Source organism: Sus scrofa, chromosome 7 (assembly GCF_054392235.1).
Source record: "Sus scrofa isolate SSC_HxYL_T2T_F1_AM1 chromosome 7, Sscrofa_HxYL_maternal_Yorkshire_Landrace_v2.0, whole genome shotgun sequence".
Lineage (NCBI taxonomy): Eukaryota > Metazoa > Chordata > Mammalia > Artiodactyla > Suidae > Sus > Sus scrofa.
Genome location: NC_139389.1, coordinates 123,685,807 through 123,710,690, shown reverse-complemented (window position 1 = coordinate 123,710,690; position 24,884 = coordinate 123,685,807). Strand labels below are relative to the sequence as shown.

Genomic DNA, 24,884 nt, shown 5'->3' with positions numbered 1-24,884 from the left:
CTTCTATTGCTTTGGGAGACTGCCCTGAGAAAATATTCATGATGTTGATGTCAGAGAGTGTTTTGCCTATGTTTTCTTCTAGGAGTTTGATGGTGTCCTGTCGTATATTTAAGTCTTTCAGCCATTTGGAGTTTATTTTTGTGCATGGTGTGAGGGCCACGATGAATTTTAAAAGAGCTCAAAAATCCCAAGGAAGGTAGAGGAAATATCTTTTTTTTTTTTTTTTTTTTTTTTCTGTCTTTTGTCTTTTTGCTATTTCTTTGGGCCGCTCCCGCGGCATATGGAGGTTCCCAGGCTAGGGGTCCAATCGGAGCCGTAGCCACCGGCCTACGCCAGAGCCACAGCAATGCGGGATCCGAGCCACGTCTGCAACCTACACCACAGCTCATGGCAACGCCGGATCATTAACCCACTGAGCAAGGGCAGGGACCGAACCCGCAACCTCATGGTTCCTAGTTGGATTCGTTAACCACTGCGCCACGACGGGAACTCCAGGAAATATCTTTGAGGACTTAATGTGGGTCTGAGCTTCCTGTCTATCGGGACAATAGAGAACTAAGCAGCACAGTTGCATAGCTCTCATTGTACCCTAAAGAAAAAAAAGACATGGGAAGTGGAGACGACTGTCAGATCTTTCTCACAGTAATCAATAAGATCCCCATGTTTCATACCTGTTTTACACTGAATTTGTGAAAATCTAGTGTTTTGAAGAAGAGAGTGCAGATTTTCATGACTTTCAAGTGGTTGAATGTAACCATTGTCTAATATGTAGAGGGAGATATGTGTAATTCCAAAATGCTTTGTAATATAGATCTGCCTGTAAGTGGATATGAAAATGTATATGTCCTAAAAAGTCTAGTTTTCTGAAAAAACAAAACAAAACAAAAATTAGACAAGTTGGAGTTCTGGCTGTGGAGCAGTGGGTAGAGGATCCAGCATTGTCTCTGCGGTGGCCCGGGTTGCCGCAGAGGCATCGGTTTGATCCCCATCCCAGCACAGTGGGTTAAGGATCCAGTGTTGCTGCAGCTGTGGTGCAGGTCACAGCTGAGGCTCAGATTCGATCCCTGGCCCAGGATCTTCCATATGCTGCAAGTGTGGCTGAAAAGAGAAAAAAAAAAAATCAGAAGAAGCAATAAATCAAAACTTGTGAATTCCCATTGTGGCTCAGTGGTAACGAACATGACTAGTATCCATGAGGATGTGGGTTCGATCCCTGGCCTCGCTCCATTGGGTTAAGAACCGTTGGCTGTGAGCTGTGGCCTAGATTGCAAATGCAGCTTGGATCCCGCATTGCTGTGGCTCTGGTGTAGGCTGTCAGATGCAGCTCAGATTCGACCCCTAGCCTGGGAACTTTCATATGCTGCAGGTGTGGCCCTAAAAAAAAGCAAAAAGCAAACAAACAAACAAACACCCTTGTGACCCTTTAATTCATAAACCAGTCTGGAGAATTATTTTTTTTTTTAGTATATCTACATTTGATCTAGGATATGTTTTAAAGATATCTTTTAAGATGAGATCAAATGACACAGACATAGTAAACCAACTCATGGTTACTGAAGGGAAAATGGGGATGGATAAATTTGGAATTTGGGATTAACAAATACACACTACTATATATAAGATAGACAGCAAGGACTTACTACCTAGCACAGGGAACTATAGTCAGTATCTTGTAACAACCTGTAATGGAAAAGAATCTGAAAAAGAATATATATGTTCTGAATCACTTTGCTGTCACCTGAAATGTGAATCAACTATACTTAAACTAAAAAATTAATTAATGTGGGGGTTCCCTGGTGGCTCAGCTGGTTAAGGATCCAGTGTTTTCACTGCTGTGGCTCTGGTTACAACTGTGGCATGGGTTCTATCTGTGGCCCAGCAACCTCCAAATGTCATGGGCATGGCCAAAAAAAAAAAAAGTAATTAATTTCAAAAACCAGTTAACTGTAACTCACCAAAACAAGATGAGATCAAATGATAATTACTATGATTTAGTAATTTTTATCTGTTTATGTCAGCTATACAGTGATTTTTGCTATATATTCTAAAAAGAGCTATTGCATAGTATATCAATTGAATAGTATAGAGCTATTGAATAGTATATCAACTAAAAACACTGCATATGTAGTTTTTGTGAAGTTTGGCATGTTTTTAAAAGTAATTTTGTAGTATTTCTTTTTCAATAATTCAGTGACAAGGTAAATGCTTCCTAATATACACCTGATTTTTCTATCTAAGCCTGTCAGACAACATATATAAAGTTATTCGTTTACTTTTTATATGTAAATTTATACAGAATCAGTTTTACTTAGCTTTAATCTTTCTAGCAGTTGGATACAAAAATCAGCATTTGGTCCTGAAGTGATGAAACAGAGAGACAATGACATTTGATGTGTGATTTACATTAGCTATTCCATAGGATTATTCTGCCAGCTAATAAGAAAGGAAATTTCTGCAGATCTAAGCATGATTGAATTATATCTTTCAGTTTCTAGGAGAATAGTAATCTTTCTGCATATATAATATAAAAAAAGAAAAAGTAAGTTATAAACCATATTAATTGTATGTACATAAAATTATTTATATAAAATTATTGAGCTATATATATGTCATAATTAAGTAGTTTTAATACATTCGTTATCACAGGGTTTGAATAAATTCATTGCATTCATTATCTCTGGGCTTAACTTTCAGCCAGTAAAGTTGGGGACTTTACCATTTCTATAACTTCACTGGGATAGTGTTCTTTATGTTTAAATTGGTAAATAGGAAGCATGCATCTTTCTCTTGAAACCTTGTTAGTGAAAGAAGAGTAAAGTGTAAATTGAAAAGCTTCCTCTAAAACAATTTTGTAAAATATTTTAATGACACCAAAATGCCTTTAAAATTTCACATATAGCCATACAAATGTATATTATTAAAGAGTAATTATTTTCCCCTAATATATCTTTATAACAATTCAGATATCCTCCTTTATTCCATTGAGACATGACACAGTTGGTCATTTTTTAAATTAATTTTTTAGGTTAACTTTCAGGCTGATATATTAAATTAGACTTTTTTTTTTAAGTCCTGCAAAAGAGAAGCAACTGTCTTGAGCGACAATATTTTTTTAAAGACAGTTTATCACTAAGCCTACCATTGGCAGTCCCAACGTAGACATGGTGGTTAAATCAGAGGGATTCTTTTCATCCTTTTTCATTGTTGGGTTCCCCATTCCCTCTGAAGCATTTGCGCTTCCTTTCCCCTTCAGGTTTCCCATTGGTTTCCCAGTCTTGCCTATCTGGAAATACAGTGATTTACACTAAAACTGTTAAGCATCCCATGTTCCCTACTAGGACTAGTTACATTCCTACGAGAACAGTTAAAGAAATCAGTGATTGAAATATATACACATACAAAAAAGAAGAAGGGTGAATGAGTGGATTTGTGAATAGATGAATGGATGGAGGGAGGCTCGGATGGAGGGATGATAGTAGGATATCAGGCCTGGGGAGTCTTTCTGCCGGGACATTCACCCATTGACCTCGTATCGTATGTGTGTGTATATTCATCTGCCCTGGCGGAAAGATGGTCTGCCAAGTAGATTCTGCCTCTGCTTTGCCACTGTGGTGCATCTCGGTACTGATGTGTAATATTAACTGTTTTTGTCACTTACCATACCAGCTTAAAATCAAATTCCTTTTTGTTTGTTTGTTTAAGGCTGAAAGAGCCTTTTCCTTTTGTGGAACTATTGAATACATGGCCCCAGATATTGTCAGAGGAGGAGATTCAGGACATGACAAGGTATGTTCTATTTTTGATACTTTTTGATCTATCTTTATAAAATGTATAATAGGACTCCTACTTAATAACTTAGATACAGTCTCTTCAACAGAGTCCTCTTTCTGGTGTTGTTTTATTTTTTTTCTTTTCCTTTCCTTCCACAAATATCTAGTGTCTTGGAAGAAAGGTAATAGAAAAGTTAGAACATTCTAGATTTCTTTTTTTTCAGGTATTATTGATGAGAATAATTTTTGTTTTATAATAACACTCTTGTTAAAAGGAAACCTCAAAATCAACTAATTCTTCAAACAAAAGTGTCATGTCTTGAGCAAAGCAGCAGTTATAATGGTACTTAAAGCAAAAATCACTTTCTGTCTGTTGCATGGGACCTGGTCTTTTGGCACACAACTGAGCCCAGTGCAATGCAGAGGTGTCACTGGATGCATAAACACTGCTCATTGTTCCTGTAGGAGTCACGTCATGCTGAGTGATTTTGAACAATGCTTATTGACATTATTGATTTCTGCTAGAAAAAAACGTACAGAAACACACAGTCGACTATTTCATCTTTGTTGATATTTGCTTTCTAAGAGATTATTAAAATAAGAATCTCGTATTTTCTTATTCCCAATTTCTTTCTTTCTTTCTTTTTTTTTTTTTTTTTTTTGCTTTTTAGGGCCGCACCTGCAGCATTTGGAGGTTCCCAGGCTAGGGGTCGAATGGAGGCTACAGCTGCTGACCGACACCACAGCTCACGGCAATGCCAGATCCTTGACCCACTGAACGAGGCCAGGGATCGAACCCACAACCTCACGGTTCGTGGTTGGATTCGTTTCTGCTGTGCCACGATGGGAACTCCCTTCTTCCCAATATCTGCTTTTAATTTTGTAATGATACTGGAGGCTTTGTTAATTATCTCGTCAACAGAAAAAAAAAAAAAACCCACTGTAACAATCCCTGGAGAAAGAAAAAAATTCTGCATTCAAGATAGTCTAAGTTTGTTTTCCTAAGCCCTTGAAAAAGCTCAGTTTTTTCCGCCTCCCTTCCCTTCGTATATGCAAAATGAATATTGTAGGTGAAGCTAAGTAGTTATAAAGTCCAGATCACATATTTTTTCTTCCTGTATTAAAGGGTACACATTGGTTCAGTTCTTTCTTAACACTTCTGCTTTGATAATAATTTTCTCCAAATAATGGAGTTCCTGTGTGGCTCACAATAATTGTCTCCAAATAAGGAATTCTGGCTTTTTTTTGCTCCTCGTCTCCCCCTCTTCCTCATTCCCTTTCCAGATCTCACATATACAATACGAATATCCTAAGTGTGGAGACTCGGTGGTCTCCTTGCTAATGACTAATCATATATTGAAGAGCCCCAGGGAAAGGTCGAGCTTGTGTGGTACTGGTTTCAGTCCATGACTAGGAATTTGATTATAGATCGGTATCGTTTTAGGAGCATAGTTTCACATCCAGCGTTTTAAGTGTTCTGACTCAGATGACTGTTCAGCTGCTTGTAAAAATAAGAGAATTGAATTGGTTTAGTTTATTTGTTATTGTTTATTTTGTTTTTATTTTTAGGGCCGCACCTACGCCATATGGAGATTCCCAGGCTAGGGGTTGAATCGGAGCTGAAGCCACGCGCCTGCCTCACAGCCACAGTAACAAGGGATCCGAGCAGAGTCTGCGACCTACACCACAGCTCACTGCAACACTGGATCCTTAACCCACTGACCAAGGCCAGGGACCAAACCGGCTTCCGCATGGATGCTAGTGGGGTTCATCAACCCCTGAGCCACGACGGGAACTCCGCATTTGTTATTGTTATTTATTTTCTTGAAAATAGCTATAGGCTCACAAATTTGCATCATCTCTCTGAAACCTTGGCCTTGAAATTTGGAAGCAGAGTTTACAATTTTAGTATCGGTTAATCTCTCATTCGTATAAGCCCATATATTCAACTATTATTGAAGTCTTGATTTACTTAATTGTAAAATAACTAATGTTCAAAATACCAAGATTCTTTAAATTATATATAATTTGCTGTGCTCTCAGTGCAGGTAACTGCTTTTATAAATTATTTTCCAATGTAGATCACATTTTATTTTATATTATTTTCAACCTCTCTATGAAGACTGTTAGATTTATGTATTAGTTTCCATAAGAGGAATTGATTTAGGTGGTTATGAAAAATGAACCTGTTTTCATGGGATTTTCTTTCTTTAAGAAACTTCACATTTATTGGAACTGAATAATTAATAAAAATGGTGGCGCAGTGGTTAACGAACCCGACTAGGAACCATGAGGTTGCGGGTTCGATCCCTGGCCTTGCTCAGTGGGTTAAGGATCTGGCATTGCCGTGAGCTGTGGTGTAGGTTACAGATGCAGCTCGGATCCCACATTGCTGTGGCTCTGGCATAGGCCTGTGGCTGCAGCTCTATTTAGACCCCTAGCCTGGGAACCTCCATATTCCGAGGGAAGCAGCCCTAGAAAAGGCGAAAAGACCAAAAAAAAAAAAAAAAAAAAAAAAAAAAAGCTAATTGGTACACTTTTTCCCCCTATCATAAATCCCAAGATTTTACTTAAAATTTTGAAAATTTATTTTAAATTTTAAAAGTTAACCGAAGTAAAACATTACTAGTTTAGGAAATAATTGAAACACTTTCAGCCCCTCGATTGACTTCTCCATGCTTAAATTCTATTCTGATGATACCTAGATGTTTCTCCTCTCAATGTCTTTCTTGCATGTGCTAATTTAATGCTCCTTGCACAGAGAGCTATGTACAAAATCTTTTTGTCAAGATATCGTCTAAATATACAGCTTTATTTTGTTCGTCTTACTTTCTTACAAAATATAATTAGTTAACGTTCTAGAAAATGAAATTACTGTTGTTTTGTAGGCGGTTGACTGGTGGAGTTTAGGTGTTCTAATGTATGAATTACTAACCGGAGCATCTCCTTTCACTGTGGATGGCGAGAAGAATTCCCAAGCTGAGATATCTAGGTAAGATCTAACAAAATAAAATGAATGTATTGTTTTCTCAAAGAAACTGATCAAATTTCTGCATTTAGGCTTATAGAGAAAGTAATTTTTCAATGAAGGTAAACCAGAATGGTATGTAAGTGGTAAATTTCCATGTGTATTCCTATAGGATGTAGATACGTAGCCTTTCTATTTCTTTACATTTTATGTGCCCAATTAGATCTTAATTTTTGTAGATGGTGTCATAATTTTTGTGCTCTCCAAAGCACTTAGCATATTATCTTAACCTAGCATTTATTTGCTGGTTACTTTTTCCCCATGGAATACATAGTTATTTCTTTTGACTTGAACATAACAGTGATATTTTTCAAATCATGAATGAAGGCATAATAGAAACAAATAGCATAAAATCACCCTCTTAGAGGTAATCATAGCATTCTGCTATTTCTTTCCTACGTAGCAGTTACCACAATTGCAGTGTTACATTTTTGTTTGTAATTATTTGATTACTGTCCGTCTGTCCCACTAGACTAAGCTCTGTGAGAGCCAGGGGCGTGTCTGGCTTCAGTCCTCTGCCTTGTATGCTTAGTGCCAGGAGAGTGCTTACCATGCAGAATTCAGTAAATGTTTTTGAAATGAAATGAGCGAATGAACAAATAAATGAAGAGTGATTAAAACATCATGCTAATTACTAGTTATGTTTTTGTCCTGGTTTTACTTGAATGTTAATAACTTTGAGCACAGATTTGACATAAAATTGAAACTCCCACTTTCTTACCAAGTTGGAAAAACACCTTGGTGGGGGACCAATTAACTTTCCTGCCTGAAACAATTTTTTAAATGGGAAAAATATATGACACAACAGTATTGAAGGCACTGAATGTCTCGCATGAAGCACAGTAGACAGGAAATCAACGAGGCGAGCCCTGTGGTTGTCCAGCTTACTGACTTGAGAATATCCAGGTGGGAGTGCAGGAGGCGAAACACTGGTGGAGCTGAAATGGAAATGATGGTCCTGGAAGACCAGGGAGCTGGAGTTGGCAGGGCAGCAGTGGAGAGGAGGAAGCTGCCAAGGGAGTTCTCCGATGGCCTAGCAGGTCAAGGCTCCTGCATTCTCACCGCTGCGGCTCTGGTTGCTGCTTGGTGGCGCAGGTTCAATTCCTGGCCTGGGACTTCCATATGCTGTCTATGTGGCAAAAAAGAAAGAAAGAAAACTCAGAAAGAAAGCTGCCAAGAGAGAGAAATCCAGAGACTTACACAAGGTACCCCTCAAGTACTATTCAGCTAAGTATTGATAAGCACGTGTGTGAGGGAACAACTCAATTAAGATGTTATTTCTCTTCAAACTGATCTATAGATTCAACACAATTACAACCCCAACAGGCTTCTCTACCCCTCTTTTTTTATGTAAAAATTGACAACCTAGGTCTAAGTGCCTAGAACCTGGAATAGCCAAATCACCTTTGAAAAAGTAGACCAATGTTGATTTGAAGACTTATAAGCTACAACAGTTAGACACTGTGGTGTTTGTATCCGAATAGACAAATCATGGATGAAATACAATAGAATCCAGAAATAGAACCACACAGATATAGGGACCTGTTTTTTTTTTAACAAAGTTTCGAATTCAGTTTGATGGAGAAAAGATAGTTTTTCAACAAATGAGGCTGAAACCGTTGGCTATCATATGAGAAAAGAACTAACTTTGATAAATTGCATCATAGAAAAATTTTAAATGGATCACAGACCTAAATGTAAAACTTAAAATATAAAATTTTTGGAAGAAAACATAAAGAAAAATATTTGTGACCTTGGGTTAAGCAAAATTTTCTTAGGTAAGACACCAAAAGTCCAGTCTATAAAAGCAAACATTGATAAGTTGGACTTCATCAAAATCAAATACGTCTGCTCTTTGAAAGAAAAAACTGTTAAGAGAATGGAAAGACAAGCTAAAGACTGGGATAAAATTACAAATCATGTCTGATAAAGGACTGGTATCCAGAATATATAAAGAACTCTTAAAACTCAAGGAGAAAAAAATCCTCCATTTTTTTAAAGGGGCCAAAGATTCGAACAGACAGTTCAACAAAGATCAATGGGTGGCAAATGAGCATATAAAAAGATGACCAGCATCATTAGTCTTTAGGGAAATGCAAACAAACCGCAATGAGATACCACCGTGTACTCCCTGGAATGGCTGAAAATAAAGTGACTGTCTATACCCAGGGATCTCCACAGGGAAGTAGAAACAATAGGATGTACACATGTATCTATAAAAGGAGATTGACTTGTAAGGAATCAGCTCACGGGATTACGATGGCTAAGAAGTCCCACGATCTGCCACCTGCAAGCTAGAGACCCAAGAAAGCCATGGTGCAATTCCAGTCCAAGTCCGAAGGCCTTGGAATGAGAAGAGCCTCTCAGTAGTGTAAATCCCAGTCCAAGGACAGAAGACCAGTGTCCCAGGTTGGGCAGGAGGCAGGCAGGCAGGGACCCAACCCTCCCTTCCTCTGCTTCTCTTTCTGTTCAGGCCCCTAGGGGATTGGATGGTGCCCACCCGCATTGAGGAGAGGATTCAAATGCTAACCTCATCCAGAAACACCCTCAGAGATGTGTCTAGAAATAATGTTTCATCTCAGCCTGTGGCCCAGTCAAGTGACACTTAAAGTTAACCATCCTAGGTCCAGCCCCTGTCAACTTGGCAGCCATTTGCGTCACCTTAAACCATACTTAATCTCCAAAGACATTTACAAGGTCATAATTCCACCTAACATGATGCAGCTGTCCTGAAAACCCACTAACCCCTTCCCCAGAAGAGGATGTAATGTCCTCGAGTGGTATAGTGATGTTTGCTCTGCTCCTTGAAACCCCAACTTAAATACCATGGTATGAATTTAAAATACCTAAATACCAGAGTTCCCTGATGGCCTAGTAGATAAGGATTCGGTATTGTCACTACTGCGGCGCGGGTTCAGTTCCTGGCCCAGGAACTTCCACATGCCATGGGCATGACCAAATTAAAGCAAAAAGAAGGAAATTTTTGAAAAAAAATAATAAAATACTTAAATAGCATGATATAAAGTCAACACATCTTATCTTACATGATGAAGGAACAAGGGAGGAAAGAAAACAAATATGTATATTTATACGCACTTATATCCATAGCATAATAAGGAGAAAATACTCATGGTAGTTATAGTCCTCATTTCTCTAACTGGTTTGGGGATCATAACTGGTATTTGTAACCACCTTCTTCCACTACCCACTTTGCATTCCTTTTTGCCTTCAACAGGTACCTCAGCTGGTCATGGTTCATTACCTTGTGGTGTGAACCAAACCTTCACTCCCAAAGAGTCTGGGCCATTAGTGGTCCTTCCCTGCCTAGGTGGAGTTGTAGTTGTCAGTTGACCTTAATCACAGGGCTTAGAACTACTAGACTCTCTAAGGCATCTCCTCTATTCCAGACATACTTCCTTCCTTCATTGTGCACGAGCAGTCCAGGTTCCCCTGGGAGTGTGGATCGTTCACCCCAACCAATGTCACGCTCCTTTTGCCTATTGATCTAGAGGCAAGAGGAGTCCAAAGTGGCTGATGGCAATTTCCATTTCCAGTTCAGTGGAATCACATTATATCTCTTGGGGGAAGTGTTACTCCTTCTAGAACTAAGATTCGGTAATGTCACTATTGCGGCTGGCTGGGCATAAAGTCATGGGAACAGAAAGCGAAAATTTTGCCAGTGGGTCACTCCCATATCTACCCCTTGATTTCTGTACCCATGAATCCTGGTTATGGCACATATGGTGGATGTTGATTCAGAGCACACGCAGCCTTCTGGAGAACCTTTTCGCCTAGCTCACACTGTAACTGAGTCTTCAAAAGGCCATTCCACCGTCCTGTCAGGCCAGCTGCTTCGAGATGGTAAACATGGTAAGACCAGTGAGTTCCACGAGTGTGGGCCCATTGCTGCTGTGAAGTGAGTTCCTCCATCAGAAGCAGTGCTGTGTGGCATCCCTTGAAGTACATAAGACATTCTGTAAGTCCATGGATGGCAGTTTTGGTAGAAGTGTTGCATGCAGGAAAAGCAAACCCATATCCATAATGCCTATCCTAGTTAGAACAAAAGGCTGTCCCTTCCGTGATGGAAACAGTCCAGTGTAATCAACCTGCCACCAGTAGCTGGCTGTCTACCCTGGGAACTGTTGCCATATTGGGCACTCGTGTTGGTCTCCACTGCTGGCAGATTGAGCCCGCGTGGTGGCTGAAGCCGGGTCAGCTTCGGCGAGTGGAAGTCCATGTTGCTGAGCTCATGCATAAGCTCCGTCTCTGCCACTGTGGTCACTTTGTTCATGAACCCACTGGCTGATGACAGGGGTAAGTGACGAGGCTGCCTGGTATCCCCAAAACAGACCATCCTGTCCACTTGACTATTAAATCCTCCTCTGTTCAGGTCGCCCTTTGGTGAGCATTCACATAGGACACAAATATCTTTGCATTTTTGCCCAGAGTTGTCTATCCACCTATCTTCCCCACATATCTTTGTCAATCAGACTTCCTTGTCACCAACTTTCCAATCATATTCCTCCCAAGTCTCTTACCATCCAGTCAAAACATTGGCCACAGCCCATGACTTAGTATAGAACTGCATGTCTGGCTATTTCTCCTGAGTAAAAATAAAACGAGATGCATTGCTCCTGTTGTCCCTGGCAAGATTCGCTTTCACCCTTGCATATCGTGCAGAACCATCTATAAACCAAGCCTGAGTCTTCTCTTCTTCCATCAGCTATGGTAGGGGACTCCCCAGGAGGCCATAGACGCAGGCTGGGAGAGAGAAGGCAGTGTGCCAGGAGTGGGGACCGTGGGCATTTGGGGCCACTTCTTCATGTAACGTATGTGTGCCTTCAGCACCTGCTTGGCCCAGTCTCATGTATGCCAATTCCATTTGATGATGGAGGGTTGCTGTGCACTCCCAACTCCATGGCTTGATAGATTAGATAACAATTTATGATGGGCATCTCAGGTTTCACGTAACTTGGGGACATATAGTTAAGTGTTCATTCTCTACCAGTAGCCGACCAAGAGCTGTTTCTCAAAAGGAGTGGTTTTCTTCCAGAATACTAAGGGCCTGTGCTTCAGTCCCCTCTCGGGGCTGCCAGAGGCTCCCAGTGCATCCCAGTCTGCCACTTCAAGCACCAGTGGATCTGCTGGACCAGATGAACCAAGTGGAGAGCAGGTTGCAGTGTGGTCTGGACCTGGTGCGGAACCTTCTCTTATTCTGGACCCCACTCAGCAGCAGCTTTTTGGGTCACTTGGTAAATGAGCCGGAGTAACAGCCCCAAATGAAGAATATGTTGCCTCTGAAATCCAGAGGCCCCCAAGGCATTGTGCCTCTGTTTTGATGCTAGGAGGGGCCAGCTGCAATAACTTATCCTTCACCTTGGAAGAGAGATCAGTGTGCCCTATGTCACCGGACTCCTCGAAATCTGCTACAGGAGAAGCCCCTGAATTTTAGTCAGATTTATTTCTTCTTGCTCACCAGGTCCAGTCGGCATAAAGCAATCAGTGTAATGGACCAGTGTTCTTATCTATGGAAAAAAAAAGTGATCAAGAGTTTTGTGAACTAAATTATAATAACACAGGGCTAGAGAATGGATGACCCCTAAGGTAGGACAGTGAGCCTCCACTGTGGGCCTTGCCAGCTGAAAGGAACTCCTTTTGGTGGGCCCTGTGGATGGGGCTGGAGAAAAATAGATTTTCCAGAACAGTAGTTGCATTCCAGGTACCAGGGGATGTATTCATTGGTTCAAGCAATGAAACCACATCTGGTACAGCTGCTGCAATCAGAGTCACCGCCTGATTAAATTCACAATAAACCACTGTCATTCTCCGAGATCCATCCATCTTCTGCAACAGGCCAGAGAGGCCACTTCCGTGGGGCTGTGGTGGGAATCCCCACTCCTGCATCTTTCAAGTCCTCGCTGGTGGCCCGAATCTCGTCAGTGCCCCCAGGAATGCCATACTGCTTTTCGATTTCCTATTTTCCAGGTAGAGGCAGTTCTAATGGCTTTCACTTGGCCTTTCCCACCAGACCTGCGTTCATCTCCACAGTGAACCCATGCAGGGATTCTGCCAGCTGCTAAATCTCTTTTCCAATTATGCATTCTGGACCTAGGAAAATACCACAGGTTGGGATCAGGTCTCCACTGAATCCGCTGTGAGATGGACTGGAGGTAAAACTCCACTGACCACCTGACCTCCATCAGCCCCTGCTCTGACTGCTGGACCACAGGAATGTTTCAAGTCTCCTGGAATTAGTGTCACTTTAGAACCAGTGACTAGTCGTCCTCAAATGGTCTGATGGTTTCCTTTTCCCCAGTGTGCAGTTACTCTAGTAAAAGGCCATAGGTCCTTCTGGGGACAACTGGGAGAAAGCTTAACAGGATAAATTTTCAGGGTCCTTCCTCAAGGTGAGCCACCCTCCCCTGTGAGTATATACACTGGCTCGTGGGGGGAAGGATGACAGAGGAACACAGTGAAGCTTTGGAGGGTGTGGGGCTGTCATTATTTGATTGTGGGGATGGTTTCACAGGTGTAAACATGGGTCAAAATCTATCCACTTGTACACTTTATGTGGTGAGTTTATTGTGCATCAATTTTACTTCAATAAAACTGCTAAATTTTTTTTTAGAATTAGAATGTACTTTTTACAGGACAGACTAGAAAGTAAACGATGTCTCACTATTCCAGCTTATTTAATATTGAAGCTAAGTGATCAGAAATATTTCTTTTTTTTTTTTTTTCGTCTTTTTGCTCTTTCTTTGGGCTGCTCCTGCAGCATATGGAGGTTCCCAGGCTAGGGGTCGAATCAGAGCTGTAGCTGCCGGCCTACGCCAGAGCCACAGCAATGTGGGATCTGAGCCACGTCTGCAACCTACACCACAGCTCACGGCAACACCAGATCCTTAACCCATTGAGCAAGGCCAGGGATCAAACCTGCAACCTCATGGTTCCTAGTCAGATTCATTAACCACTGTGCCACGACGGAAACTCCAGAAATATTTCTTTTTAAAATCAAATTTAAATCATGCTTACTATTCAAAATTCTAAACATGACTTTCTTATTTTAAATGGGCTTTTTTTGACAGTTAAAAAATGCCTCAGAATAACAGGAAACCTTGACCGTAGTCTTGAAAAGTTGGGTCCCCTTTCAAGGTCATACATGTCCTGGATGACAAGTAAAAATGCAGAATTAACCTGACAGCATTAAATAGTGTTTTCTCTATTCTCTCTTTCTGATCCCACATCCACAAGCAATCATCTTTTCCCAGTTTTCCTTTCCACTGTGGGTTCTGCCTGTAGAGAGAGTCTATTTTGCTGGTCACAGTGGCAGGCGTATTCTTAACCAAAGGATGTTCAAATTTAAATTGCTTTTATTGCCCTTAGATCAGTTAGTTGGCATTCTGGTTTTAGCAAGAGAAAGACAGCCTGGAGCAGATTGTCTAAAATCTTAAACCTAGAGCAAATTTCCCAAGAATTTAATTAGGGTTCTTTCTCCTTAATTAATTATTCACTTTGTCATGTTGTTAATGATTTTGTTGAAAGCTTGGTGTTAACCTCTGATTCCATGGTTTTTGTTTTGTTTTGCTTTGTTACTGAAAATTACAAACAGTGTCATAGCTGAGTTGTCCTACTTTACTTTTTCCTTTCAAGATAATCATTCTGATTGTCTTTTCTGATGTAAGATCTTCCATAGTCTCTTCTTTATAAAATATGCACCATTCAGATAAGTGTATCATTATCTTGTCCCCAAATGTCTTAATTACCCAGCACTCTTTCTGATAATTGAATTCTTGCGTTCCTTAATTATTGTGATCTTCCCCGAACTCTGTATACTTTCTATAGTTTTTCTTTGAGATGCTTCAAAATAATAGATTATCCACGTCATCTGATTGCCTGTTGCCCACAGGTAGCCTAAAACTGGGACATATGTGTTTTTCTGGTTATCAAAATTCAAAATATAGGAGTTCCCGTCGTGGCGCAGTGGTTAACGAATCCGACTAGGAACCATGAGGTTGCGGGTTCGGTCCCTGCCCTTGCTCAGTGGGTTAACGATCCGGCGTTGCCGTGAGCTGTGGTGTAGGTTGCAGATGCGGCTCGGATCCCGAGTTGCTGTGGCTCTGGCGTAGGCCAGTGGCTACAGCTCCGATTAGACCCCTAGCCTGGGAACCTCCATATGCCGCGGGAGCGGCCCAAGAAATAGCAACAACAACAACAACAACAACAACAAAAAAATTTCAAAATATAGAGTTCTCATTGTGGCTCAGCAGGTTATGAACCCAGCTAGTATCCATGAGGATGCAGGTTCGATCCCTGGCCTCACTCACTGGGTTAAGAATCTGGCATTGCCGTGAGCTGTGGTGTAGGTCACAGATATGGCTCGGATCTGATGTTGCTGTGGCTGTGGTGTAGGCTGGCAGTTGAAGCTCCAGTTTGATCCCTAGCCTGGGAACTTCCCTATGCCGCGGGTGTGGCCCTAAAAAAAAAAAAAATTAAAATGTAATAAGAATGTAGAATGGGATGACGGCTTTCTCCTGGGTGACCATCATCCTTGTCTCTGACGGTCACCTCCTTTCTGTCCAAGTACCATCAGTGAACAGAGAGCATTGTGTGTAAGGTATTTTCAAGGAAGTACTCCCATTTTTTAACTTTAGCTAGACAGAATGTCCCCCCCAAAAAAAAACAAACCTGAAATCAGCCCCCTCTGCACATCAATCCTGGTCCCGTCCTCTAAAGACCAGAGGAATTCTTTTGTTTCTCCCAGACGTCGCTTTAGGTGTTTGAAGGTAGTTTGATCTAGAGTGAACCTTTTGGGTTCTCTTAACTGTTCGTTTGAAATCACTTCCACATTCCTCGTGCCTTGGTGCCATTGTGAGCAGGCATTACATTGTCAGCATTATGGGCTTGAATGACTGCTCTTTGGCTTTCCTGCAAGTCTGTTTCTTATTTTTATTTCATGGACGTAGCCTGTGTACTTCCTACTTGGGCCCCTCCTACTAGCTCCTACTCCCTCTGCGTCGAGCTTCCTCTTTCAGGGAGTATGTTTCTGCCACGCAGGAAGGTGTCCCCTCAGGTCTTCTGCCTCCCCTCCAGAAGGAGCCTTGTCCGTGCCCGGGGCTGCATAAACCAGGGTAGCTGGGTGTTCCCTCCCATCAGGACGCAGAGGTTTTGTTTGCAGCTCTTTCATCATCTCCGCCAGGGTTGTTTCTGTCTCACTTTCTCTGCCTTAGAGATTTGCAAAGTATCTGCCAAACGATATTTATTTGGTTCTTCATTATCTGTCAATAAAATATGCTTTGGAGTTCCTGTTGTGGCTCAGCGGGTTAAGAATGAGACTAGTATCCATGAGGATGTGGGTTCCATCCCTGGCCTTGCTCAGCAGGTTAGGGATATGGCATTGCTGCAAGCTGCAGATTCTATGTTGCTGTGGCTATGGTGCAGCCTGGCCACTGCAGCTCAGATTCAACCCCTATCCTGGGAACTTCCAAATGCTGCAGGTGTGGCCCCCCCAAAAAAAAGAAAAAAAGAAAGAAATAAAATATTGGAGTTCCCACTATGGTGCACTGGGGTCCAGAGCATCTCTGTGGAACCAGGACACAGGTTCAATCACCAGCCCAGCACAGTAGGTATTAAAGGATCTGGGTGTTGCCACAGCTAGTGGCATAGGTTGCAACTGTGGGTTAGATGTGATCCCTGGCCTGGGGCAGCCAAAAAAGAGAAAATATATATATATAAATATATACAGACATATATATATTCTTTAGTAATGCAACTCATTGTACTGTTATAAGTATAATGTTGTAAATTCAGGTTTAAGTGTTATCAAAATAATGGGTTAAATAGAGCTCTAGTTGTGTACTTTAAGTTGGGGTCTGCAAACTAGGGCCCACAGGCCAGATCCATTCTGCTGCCTAGGAGCTAAGAATGGTTTTTACATTCTCTCTTTTTTTTTTTTTTTTTGGTCTTTTTAACAACTGCACCAGGGCACAGCCCAGGCTAGGGGTCAAATTGGAGCTGCAGCTTCCAGCCATGGCCTCAGCCACAGCAATGCGGGATCCAAGCCATGTCAGTGACCTACATCACAGCTCGTGGCAACACCGGATCCTTAACCCACTGAGCGAGGCGAGGGATCGAACCCTCATCCTCATGGGTGCTTAACCCACTGAGCCACACCAGGAACTCCTTTACATTCTTAAGTGGTTGAAAAAAGTCAAAAGACAGACAAAATTTGGTGACGTGAAAATTATATGAAATTTGAGCTTGGGTGTCCATCAGTGGTTGTCTTAGAACACGGTGTGCTGGTCCATTTACAATGTGTCCCACTGCTCTCCTGCTGCAGCAGCACTCAGCAGTTGCCCCAGAGATCAAGTAGCTTCCAAAGCTTGAATTATGGCCTTGTATTCGTTATCCATTATCCATTGCTTAGTAACAAATTACCTCAAATCTTAGTGGCTTAAGACAATGTGCATTTATTATCTCAGTTTCTGTGGATCAGGAATCCGGGCACAGCTCAGCTGAGTTCTCTACTTCAAGGTCATTCGCAGGCTGCAATCAAAGTGTTAGCTGGGCTGTCGGGATCTCAAGGCTCAGCTGGAAAAGGATCTGCTTCCAGGTGCATGTGGTTGTTGGCAGGATTCAGTTCCTCTGGGCTGTTGGACCGAGAGCCTCAGTTCCTTGCTGGCTGTTGGCGGAAGACCGTCTTTAGTTGCTTGCCACGCGTGCCTCTCCAGCATGGCAGACTGCTTCATCAAAGCGTGCAAGCTGGGAGGGCAATAGAGGGAGTCTGCTAGGAGGATGGAATGTTTTATAACCTAATTGTGAAAGTGGCACCCTCTCCTCTTTACTGTATAATGTTGGTTATAAGAAAGTCACTAGGTCCCAGCCCACACAAGGCTGTAACACAAGGAGACAGTGATCTTTGGGGATCTTAGAAGTCTGCCTACCATGCGTCCTTTGCAAAAAAGTTTGCCAGCAAACTTTTTTTTTTTTTTTTTTTTTTTTTTGTCTTTTTGCTATTTCTTGGGCCGCTCCCGCGGCATATGGAGGTTCCCAGGCTAGGGGTCCAATCGGAGCTGTAGCCACCGGCCCACGCCAGAGCCACAGCAACGCAGGATGCGAGCCACATCTACAACCTACACCACAGCTCACGGCAACGCCGGATCGTTAACCCACTGAGCAAGGGCAGGGACCGAACCCACAACCTCATGGTTCCTAGTCGGATTCATTAACCACTGCACCACGACGGGAACTCCCGCCAGCAAATGTTTAGGTAAAAATTTATTTGTCCTCCCAATGAGTATTTCTCTTGAGGTCATTATTTTAATACATTGATTTTTTAAAAAATGTGTTATAGTTGATTTACCATGTTCTGTCAATTTCTGCTGCACTGCAAAGTGACCAGCCATACATATAATATACATTATTTTTCTTACATTATCCTCCATCATGTTCCATCGCAAGTGACTAGATATAGTTCCCTGTGCTACACAGCAGGATCTCATTGCTTATCCACTCCAAATGCAATAGTCTGCACCTCCTAACCCCAAACTCCCCATCCAGCTCACTCCCTAACCCTCCCCCTCCCCCTTGGCAACCACAGGTCTTTTATCCATCTCCATGAGTTTGTTCCTTTTCTATAGATAGGTTCATTTGTGTCATATATTAGATTCTGGATATAAGTGATATTATATGGTATTTGTCTTAATACATTGATTTTATGTGATGTGCTAATCTAGTCATCTAAATACAAAGTCAAAACAGTAATTCTGTTGTATTTTTGTGTTGTAGCCATGTTAGTAACATATTCAATTAGCCCATTTGTGTTGTTTTCAGTTTTCTATTTATCGATGTCTTGCTTTCAGAGTTCTATATAGAATAACAGATCTCATTATTTCTCACCCTAGTTTAAGAGGAGATCAAATTTATTTTTTTCCTTGGCTTTCTTATCCTTATGATGAAATTCTTTTGTCGGCATGTTTTAAAAAGCCCTCTTAATTCCCAGGGTGCTATTTGGTTGTGTTTTTTTTTTTTTTTTTTTTTCTTCCTCTAAGTATTCTTGTATCCAATAGCAGTATTTGAATTTCCCAGGAGTTTTTTGACTAGTCGCCCCAAATTTATTCATGTTTGTCACAAGTTATTCATCTGCACATTATTTTACAGGATGCAGGGACGGCAGCTGCAGAGGAGAGCGCAGCGCTGGGAGAGGGGCAGGGTGACCCTTCCCTTGGCACCACCCTGTTCCTCAGCTTTCCATCTTCTTTGCTCTTAGCACCTTCAGATCGCTTTACTCCCGCTTCATTTGCATAAGACCTGGGGGTGGGGCCGAACCAGACTGAAGTACTAATTTGCCCTCTGAAGTGCTCCCCGGGGGGTAGAAGATTTGGAGCCCTGAATAAAACGTACGGGTGACCCTTCCAGCCGAGGAGAGGGTCCCTCCATCAGAGTGGTTGCCGTTCCTGGGCTTCCGTCTCGCTGCCCCTGCCCAGACCCTGCCCTCTGTGGACTGCGGGCCAGGCCCCCGCGCAGGCGCTTTCCTGCCACCTCTGATTTCCGCCCCAGCCGGTTCATGGATCCTGTCCGTCTGGAATCCTGAAGGTCAGCCTCACACCTGCTGGAAGAGGGCGGAGGGAAGAGGTAGCCTCTGCAGCCACAAATCGCCGTCTCCTTTGGTCTGTGGCGCAACCTGCTGTTCCTACGTGTGTGTGTGGGGCTTCTCCGAGGCCTCCTGGCAGGGCTTATCCCTTCGGAGGAGCATCTGAGCGCTGCTCTCTGGCTCGTGCTCACTGCTGGGCTCTTTTTTGTTCAGCAGTCTCGGAAATTCTTTGCGTTCCACTCTGCTCTGAGCCCAAACACTGCCTTCTTGACTGTCCCATGTAGCCACGTGGTCCCGAGGAACCCGCAGGGCCCTCTCGCATCCCCATCATCTTGCCCTGTTAGGGAAAGGCACTCTAACCGAGACAACGGAGCAGGTGGAGAAGTACAACTTCGAGAGCTTTGTCTGGGCCACAGAAAAGAGTGCATTGCGAGCAGGGACTGGGAAGGGGTCTGCCAGGAAAAGCCTTGTGTGAGCGTAATGCCGTCCCAGCTTCAGCCTAAGCTGTGCCCACTTCGTTGGTGAAGACACATTCAGGCACATCTGATAAACTCATTTAGTGCCATCAGTGATCTAGCGAGAGTCTAAGAGAAAGGAGCCCAGGCAGCCCAGCTTCAGCCATTGAGAAAGGAAGAGGATTCTAGGCACACCTACCACTTTCAGAGAAAAGACACTAAAAACTGAGACAAAAAGAAATGTAGCCGAAACCTTTGCAGGATCACACACACAGCTTCAGTTCTTCTAACCTCGTAAGAAGCAGATATTTCCTCCCTTCGGCATCAGAACCAGAGGCAGGAGTGAGAGCCCCTCAGGTGGGGCCCAGAGGCCTTGTTGGGGAGCTGGTGACAGGCAAAAGAGAAGCCTTAGGAGAGAGTGCAGAAGAGTATATATAGAGCACATAAGACATGCTCTGGGGACTCCCAGAAATTACTGAGTGGGAGTTCCCATTGTGGCTCGGTGGGTTAAGAACCCGACACAGTGTCCGTGAAGATGCAGGACTGATCCCTGGCCTTGCTTAGTGGGTTAAGGACCTGGTATTGCTGCAGACTGTGGTGTAGGCTGGAAGCTGCAGCTCCAGTTTGACCCCTAGTCTGCAAACTTCCATATGCTGCAGGTGTGGCTGTAAAAAGAAAAAAAAGGGAGACTTTGAGTGGAGTCACAGATTCTACTGAAGCAGGTAAGGGTACCAGCCAAAGAATCTCATTTCGTTATTCTTCATCACCCAGCTGATGTGGCCTCAGGAAACATGGGGTAGGTGGATCAAGAAAGGACTCGGTAACACAGAGAGGGGTGATGACAGGGGCCTGTCCCCTCGGGGCAGCCAGTCTCAGGCTCAGAGGAGGAGGCACTCCTGCAGAGGAGCCAGGATGAGGGCCCTGTTCACCAGGACCCCCCTGTGTGCCAGCCACTGTGCCTGAAGTTCCCCACGTCATGTCCTTGAATCCTCAGAGCCCTGAAACTTAGGAGACAGCCTGTGCTGTCCTAGCGACGAGGAAGCTAAGCTTGAGTTACGTGTAGACTCCAAGCTACAGGGAGATGGGACTGGGGTCGAGTGCAGAGTGACCGAAAGTTGCTTTGTACCCTCTCCTGGGTGACACTTGCTTCTCGTGAGCCAGATGCTTGTTTCAGGTAAAGGATTGGGAAGGGCTGGCTCCCAGACAGCAGGGGGACGGATGTCATTAATCATAAGAGTATTCGTTGAGTGATTTGTGACTCCTAGGAGGAAGAGAAACAGAAGGGCATAGTTCTTGCCCTGAGAGAATTTCATCCTGATTAGGAAGTATGGAATAAGTCGATGGTGACTCATAACCTCGGGGAGTGTTGACAGGTGTCTGAGAGGTGAGATGAACGCTGTGGAAATACCAGGTGGCCCAGTTCGTTTGGGAGCCTCAGGGACGCCCTCCTGATGGAGAGACAGCATGGGCTGGGCTGGGCTGGGCTGGGAGCACAGACAGGTTTGCGTAGGCTGAGGGTAGAAGGAAAAGCCTTTCAAACACACGGTGAGGAAACACACTCAGGGGCCGTGGATGGGGTGGGGTTCGGGACTCCCCAGAGTCCTCGCCAGTCTGTGTACTGCTCTCAGCTGGCCCATGATCCTGTAAATGAAGTTCACTGTATTACTCCTGTTCTTTTTCTTTTTTTTCCTTTTCCATAAGCCACCCCTATGGCTTATGGAAGTTCCTAGGCTAGGGGTTGAGTCAGAGCTGCAGCTGAGGCCTCTGCCACAGCCGTGGCGACACTGGATCTGAGCCACATCTGCGACCTACACCATAGCTTGTGGCAATGAAGGATCCTTAACTGAGTGAGGCCAGAGATGGAACCTGCATCTTCACAAACACCATGTCAGGTTCTTAACCCACTGAGCCACAGTGGGAACTCTTTATTCCTATTCTGAAAGTAATGTTTGCTATAGTTTAAATCATGCATAAGGGGAAAATAGCAATAAGAACACCTAGAGACACACACTGCTGATACTTTCTTTCAGGCTTTTTCACCTGCATAACGTTGTGCTTATCTCAGAAATGAAATTTCCTGTTTGGCAGTTCTTTATGTAAATTTATAAGCACTCTTTAATTACAGACTCTTCATAAGCATAATTTTGTCATGGCTCTATATGTATCATTGAGTAGATACAGCATAATATGCTTTACTATTCCCTCGCGTTGAGCAAAAATGTAGGTTAAGTGAAGTCTAGTGAAAGAAAAACTCTCACTCATTAAGGCACGTAAGTAATTCTCTAATTTGGGGACCACTTGGGAACCAGGAAGTGAGAATCAACAACGAAATGAGAAAGACTGTGAACTTTTAAATGGAGAATAAACAGAAATAATCAACCTTTCTTTTGCCCTCTGCAAAAAAAAGAAGAAAAAAAAAGTGCAGAACGTTGTCTGCAGGCTTCTATTGCAAATGAGGAAGAAAGATCCTGGTGTAGTAAATGGAAAACAATTAGATGTGCATTTCTTCAGTAAATGTTTGTTGAGGACTTGGTATATATTAAGCAGTGTTCTAGGCCCTGGGGAAGAAAGCTGTGAACAAAACCACTTTAAAAAAAAAGAGAATCCAGACTCCCATTGAGCTAATAACGTTTTAGTTGGGAGAGATAAATAATAGGCAAATGAATATATACTAGTCTGTACATTCCATGAAGAAAAGTAAAACAGAGTTAAAGAATTTGGGGGGAGTTCCCTGGTGGCTCAGCTGGTTAAGGATCCAGTGTGGTCACTGCTATGGCTCAAATTCGATCCCTGGCCCGGGAACTTCCACATGCCTTGAGCACAGCCAAAAAAAAAAAAAAAGTGTGGGGGAAAGAGCTATTTTTATAGGATGTAGGTGATACGAGCAAAGACCTTAGTGGTATAGTGGGGTGAGCATAATACCACTGCACTAAAGGTCATAGGTAACTTTATTGGGACAGTTCCTTGTTATGTTTCAGTGGATGTATCAAACACATCTGCCTAGTTTCATTGGTTCACTGTTTCCACCACATTTTATTACAAAAATTTTCAAATGTTTGTCACAGTGGACAACCGCATATTCACTGCCATGATGCTACCATGAACACTTTGTCATCCTGGCTTGTTAAGTATCCAGCCATCATCCCTCTCCCATCACAGGTTTCATTTTAATCTTGATGTCCTCACCCTTTACTCCATAAATTCTTAACTTAATCAGTAGTAAATTTCTTTTACCATAAGGGTTTTCAGAAGCTTACATTCATGACTAAGAAAAAATTATATTCATGTATATATGATTACAGATTTTAATTTTTATCTCACTTTACTTTCTACCTGTAATCCTTCAATCCATTGGAAGTTGATTCAGAGTTAACATATGAAGGCGAGGTCTTAACTTAGTTCTTTGTTTCCCAAATAGCTGGTTTCCCCAACACATTTGTCAAATTTTGTGACCTTTCCTATGTTGGCTGCTCACTTTTTTTTGGGGGGGCCACACCTGCAGCATATGGAGGTTCCCAGGCTAGGGGTCACATCGGAGCTGCAGCTGCCGGCCTACACCACAGCCACAGCAAACTCTGGATCCGAGTTGCGTCTGTGACCTACACCACAGCTCATGGTAATGCCAGATCCTTAACCCACTGAGCAAGGCCAGGGATCGAACCACATCCTCATGGATGCTGGTCAGGTTCATTTCCCCTGCGCCACAATGGGAACTCCTGGCTGCTCACTTTTTAAAAACAGTATGTTTTTATATATGCCTGGGTGTTTTTCATGTTGTCTCTTCTGTTCATTTGATATCGCTGTTAATTTATTTTACTACCACTTTTACAATTTTGTTTTATGATACATTTTAATATGTAGTTAGGCAGATTCTCCCCAGTTATTTTCTTTTTCAAAATTTTCTTAGCTGTGTTATCACTTATTCTTGCAAATAATATTCATATTATCCACGTTCATCGGGTTGAACTGTTAATTCATATGTATATTTCTTGCTTTTTTGAAAGGAACCTTCATCTGTAAAACAGGGATAATAATAACCTTTTGATAGGATTTTTGTATGGATTAAATGATAGAACACTCGGGGAGTGTTTAACATGATGTGCTAATTCAGAGCCTGTCCTGATTTTACAGAGGGCTCTAAGACTCATTTGGAAGCAAGAAAAAATAGCTCTGGGTTATTACCAATTCAGAAATCAAGCATGTTGGGAGAGGTAGAGTGACAGCGACACCCGAGAAATGTCTCCCAGCCCTTGTTGCAAGATGCCCCTGTGTTGTTTCAAGTGGGCACCACGCAGGAGCCCTCCACTTGCATCCGCGTGTCTCAGTGCCCACTCTGCACAGCCACAGGGGACTGGCACTCTGGCTGATGTTCATACCTACAGGGCATAATAGGCTGAAATCTGAAACCAGTTTTACTTTGCTTTCTAGAAGGACACAGGTCAGGAAACAGTGCATTGGCCTGACAGCATCAAACACATCTTCATCAGGCCTGGCTTCCCAGCCCAGAAAGGACCTGCTCAGCCACTGACACTGAGAGGTTTGCATGGACCACCCAGCACAGGAGGCTCAGTGCAGGAACTCTGCCTCGTAATTCCCGTGAGCACAGCTTCCAAGCCCCAATGAGGACACCCTTAGGGATACGAAGGAACACACAGCAGCTGGGGAACGTGTTTTAAATAGTCCTGGATGAGATAGCTCCCAGGGTCTGCATTCCCGCTCACACCTCTCAGGCCAGGTACCGTTCAGGTCTCAGGGGTAACTTCACAATAGCCAGTAACTGATGCTGCACATCCATCTTGACCCGGCACGTCTCAAGGAAGCAGTGTAAGAAGGTAAATCTGAGATTGTCTTCCCATGGAGCAAAGGGTTGAGCTGGTTATAAGGCCCTTTTTCCTTATAACTCTACTCCCCATTTCTGGTCCTTTTTCTGGGCTTCAGAGCGTCTCCACATCCCTAAGGAAGCCCTGTGCTTCTCTGCCTGTGAGATCACAGGGCGCCCAGCAGTGGTCCCTCCAGGTGTCTCTGGTGAGGCTCCTGCTCTT

The 24,884-nt window shown here is 43.0% G+C and overlaps 1 protein-coding gene and 1 long non-coding RNA gene across 16 annotated transcripts in view; one reads left to right on the top strand and one right to left on the bottom strand.

The window, feature by feature from the left end:
* The window catches only part of LOC102168159 (uncharacterized), a 126,372-nt gene that overhangs the window by 33,496 nt on the left and 67,992 nt on the right, over positions 1–24,884 (bottom strand). Inside the window, exon 3 of one of the 4 annotated variants that reach the window (XR_014811295.1) lies at positions 6,564–12,906. The exons of the other annotated variants lie outside the window; for them this stretch is intronic. This is a non-coding gene — a long non-coding RNA (uncharacterized LOC102168159). Of the gene's footprint in view, positions 1–6,563; positions 12,907–24,884 lie in introns of those variants that run through there. 4 annotated transcript variants of the gene reach the window in all.
* RPS6KA5 (ribosomal protein S6 kinase A5) overlaps positions 1–24,884 on the top strand; it is a 191,758-nt gene that overhangs the window by 133,154 nt on the left and 33,720 nt on the right. For all 12 annotated transcript variants that reach the window (XM_084970040.1, XM_084970035.1, XM_084970033.1 and 9 more), the window contains 2 exons: positions 3,703–3,786; positions 6,659–6,762. In XM_084970040.1, coding sequence (XP_084826166.1) covers positions 3,742–3,786; positions 6,659–6,762 — 149 coding nt within the window. In that variant the 5' untranslated portion in view covers positions 3,703–3,741. The remainder of the gene's footprint in view (positions 1–3,702; positions 3,787–6,658; positions 6,763–24,884) is intronic.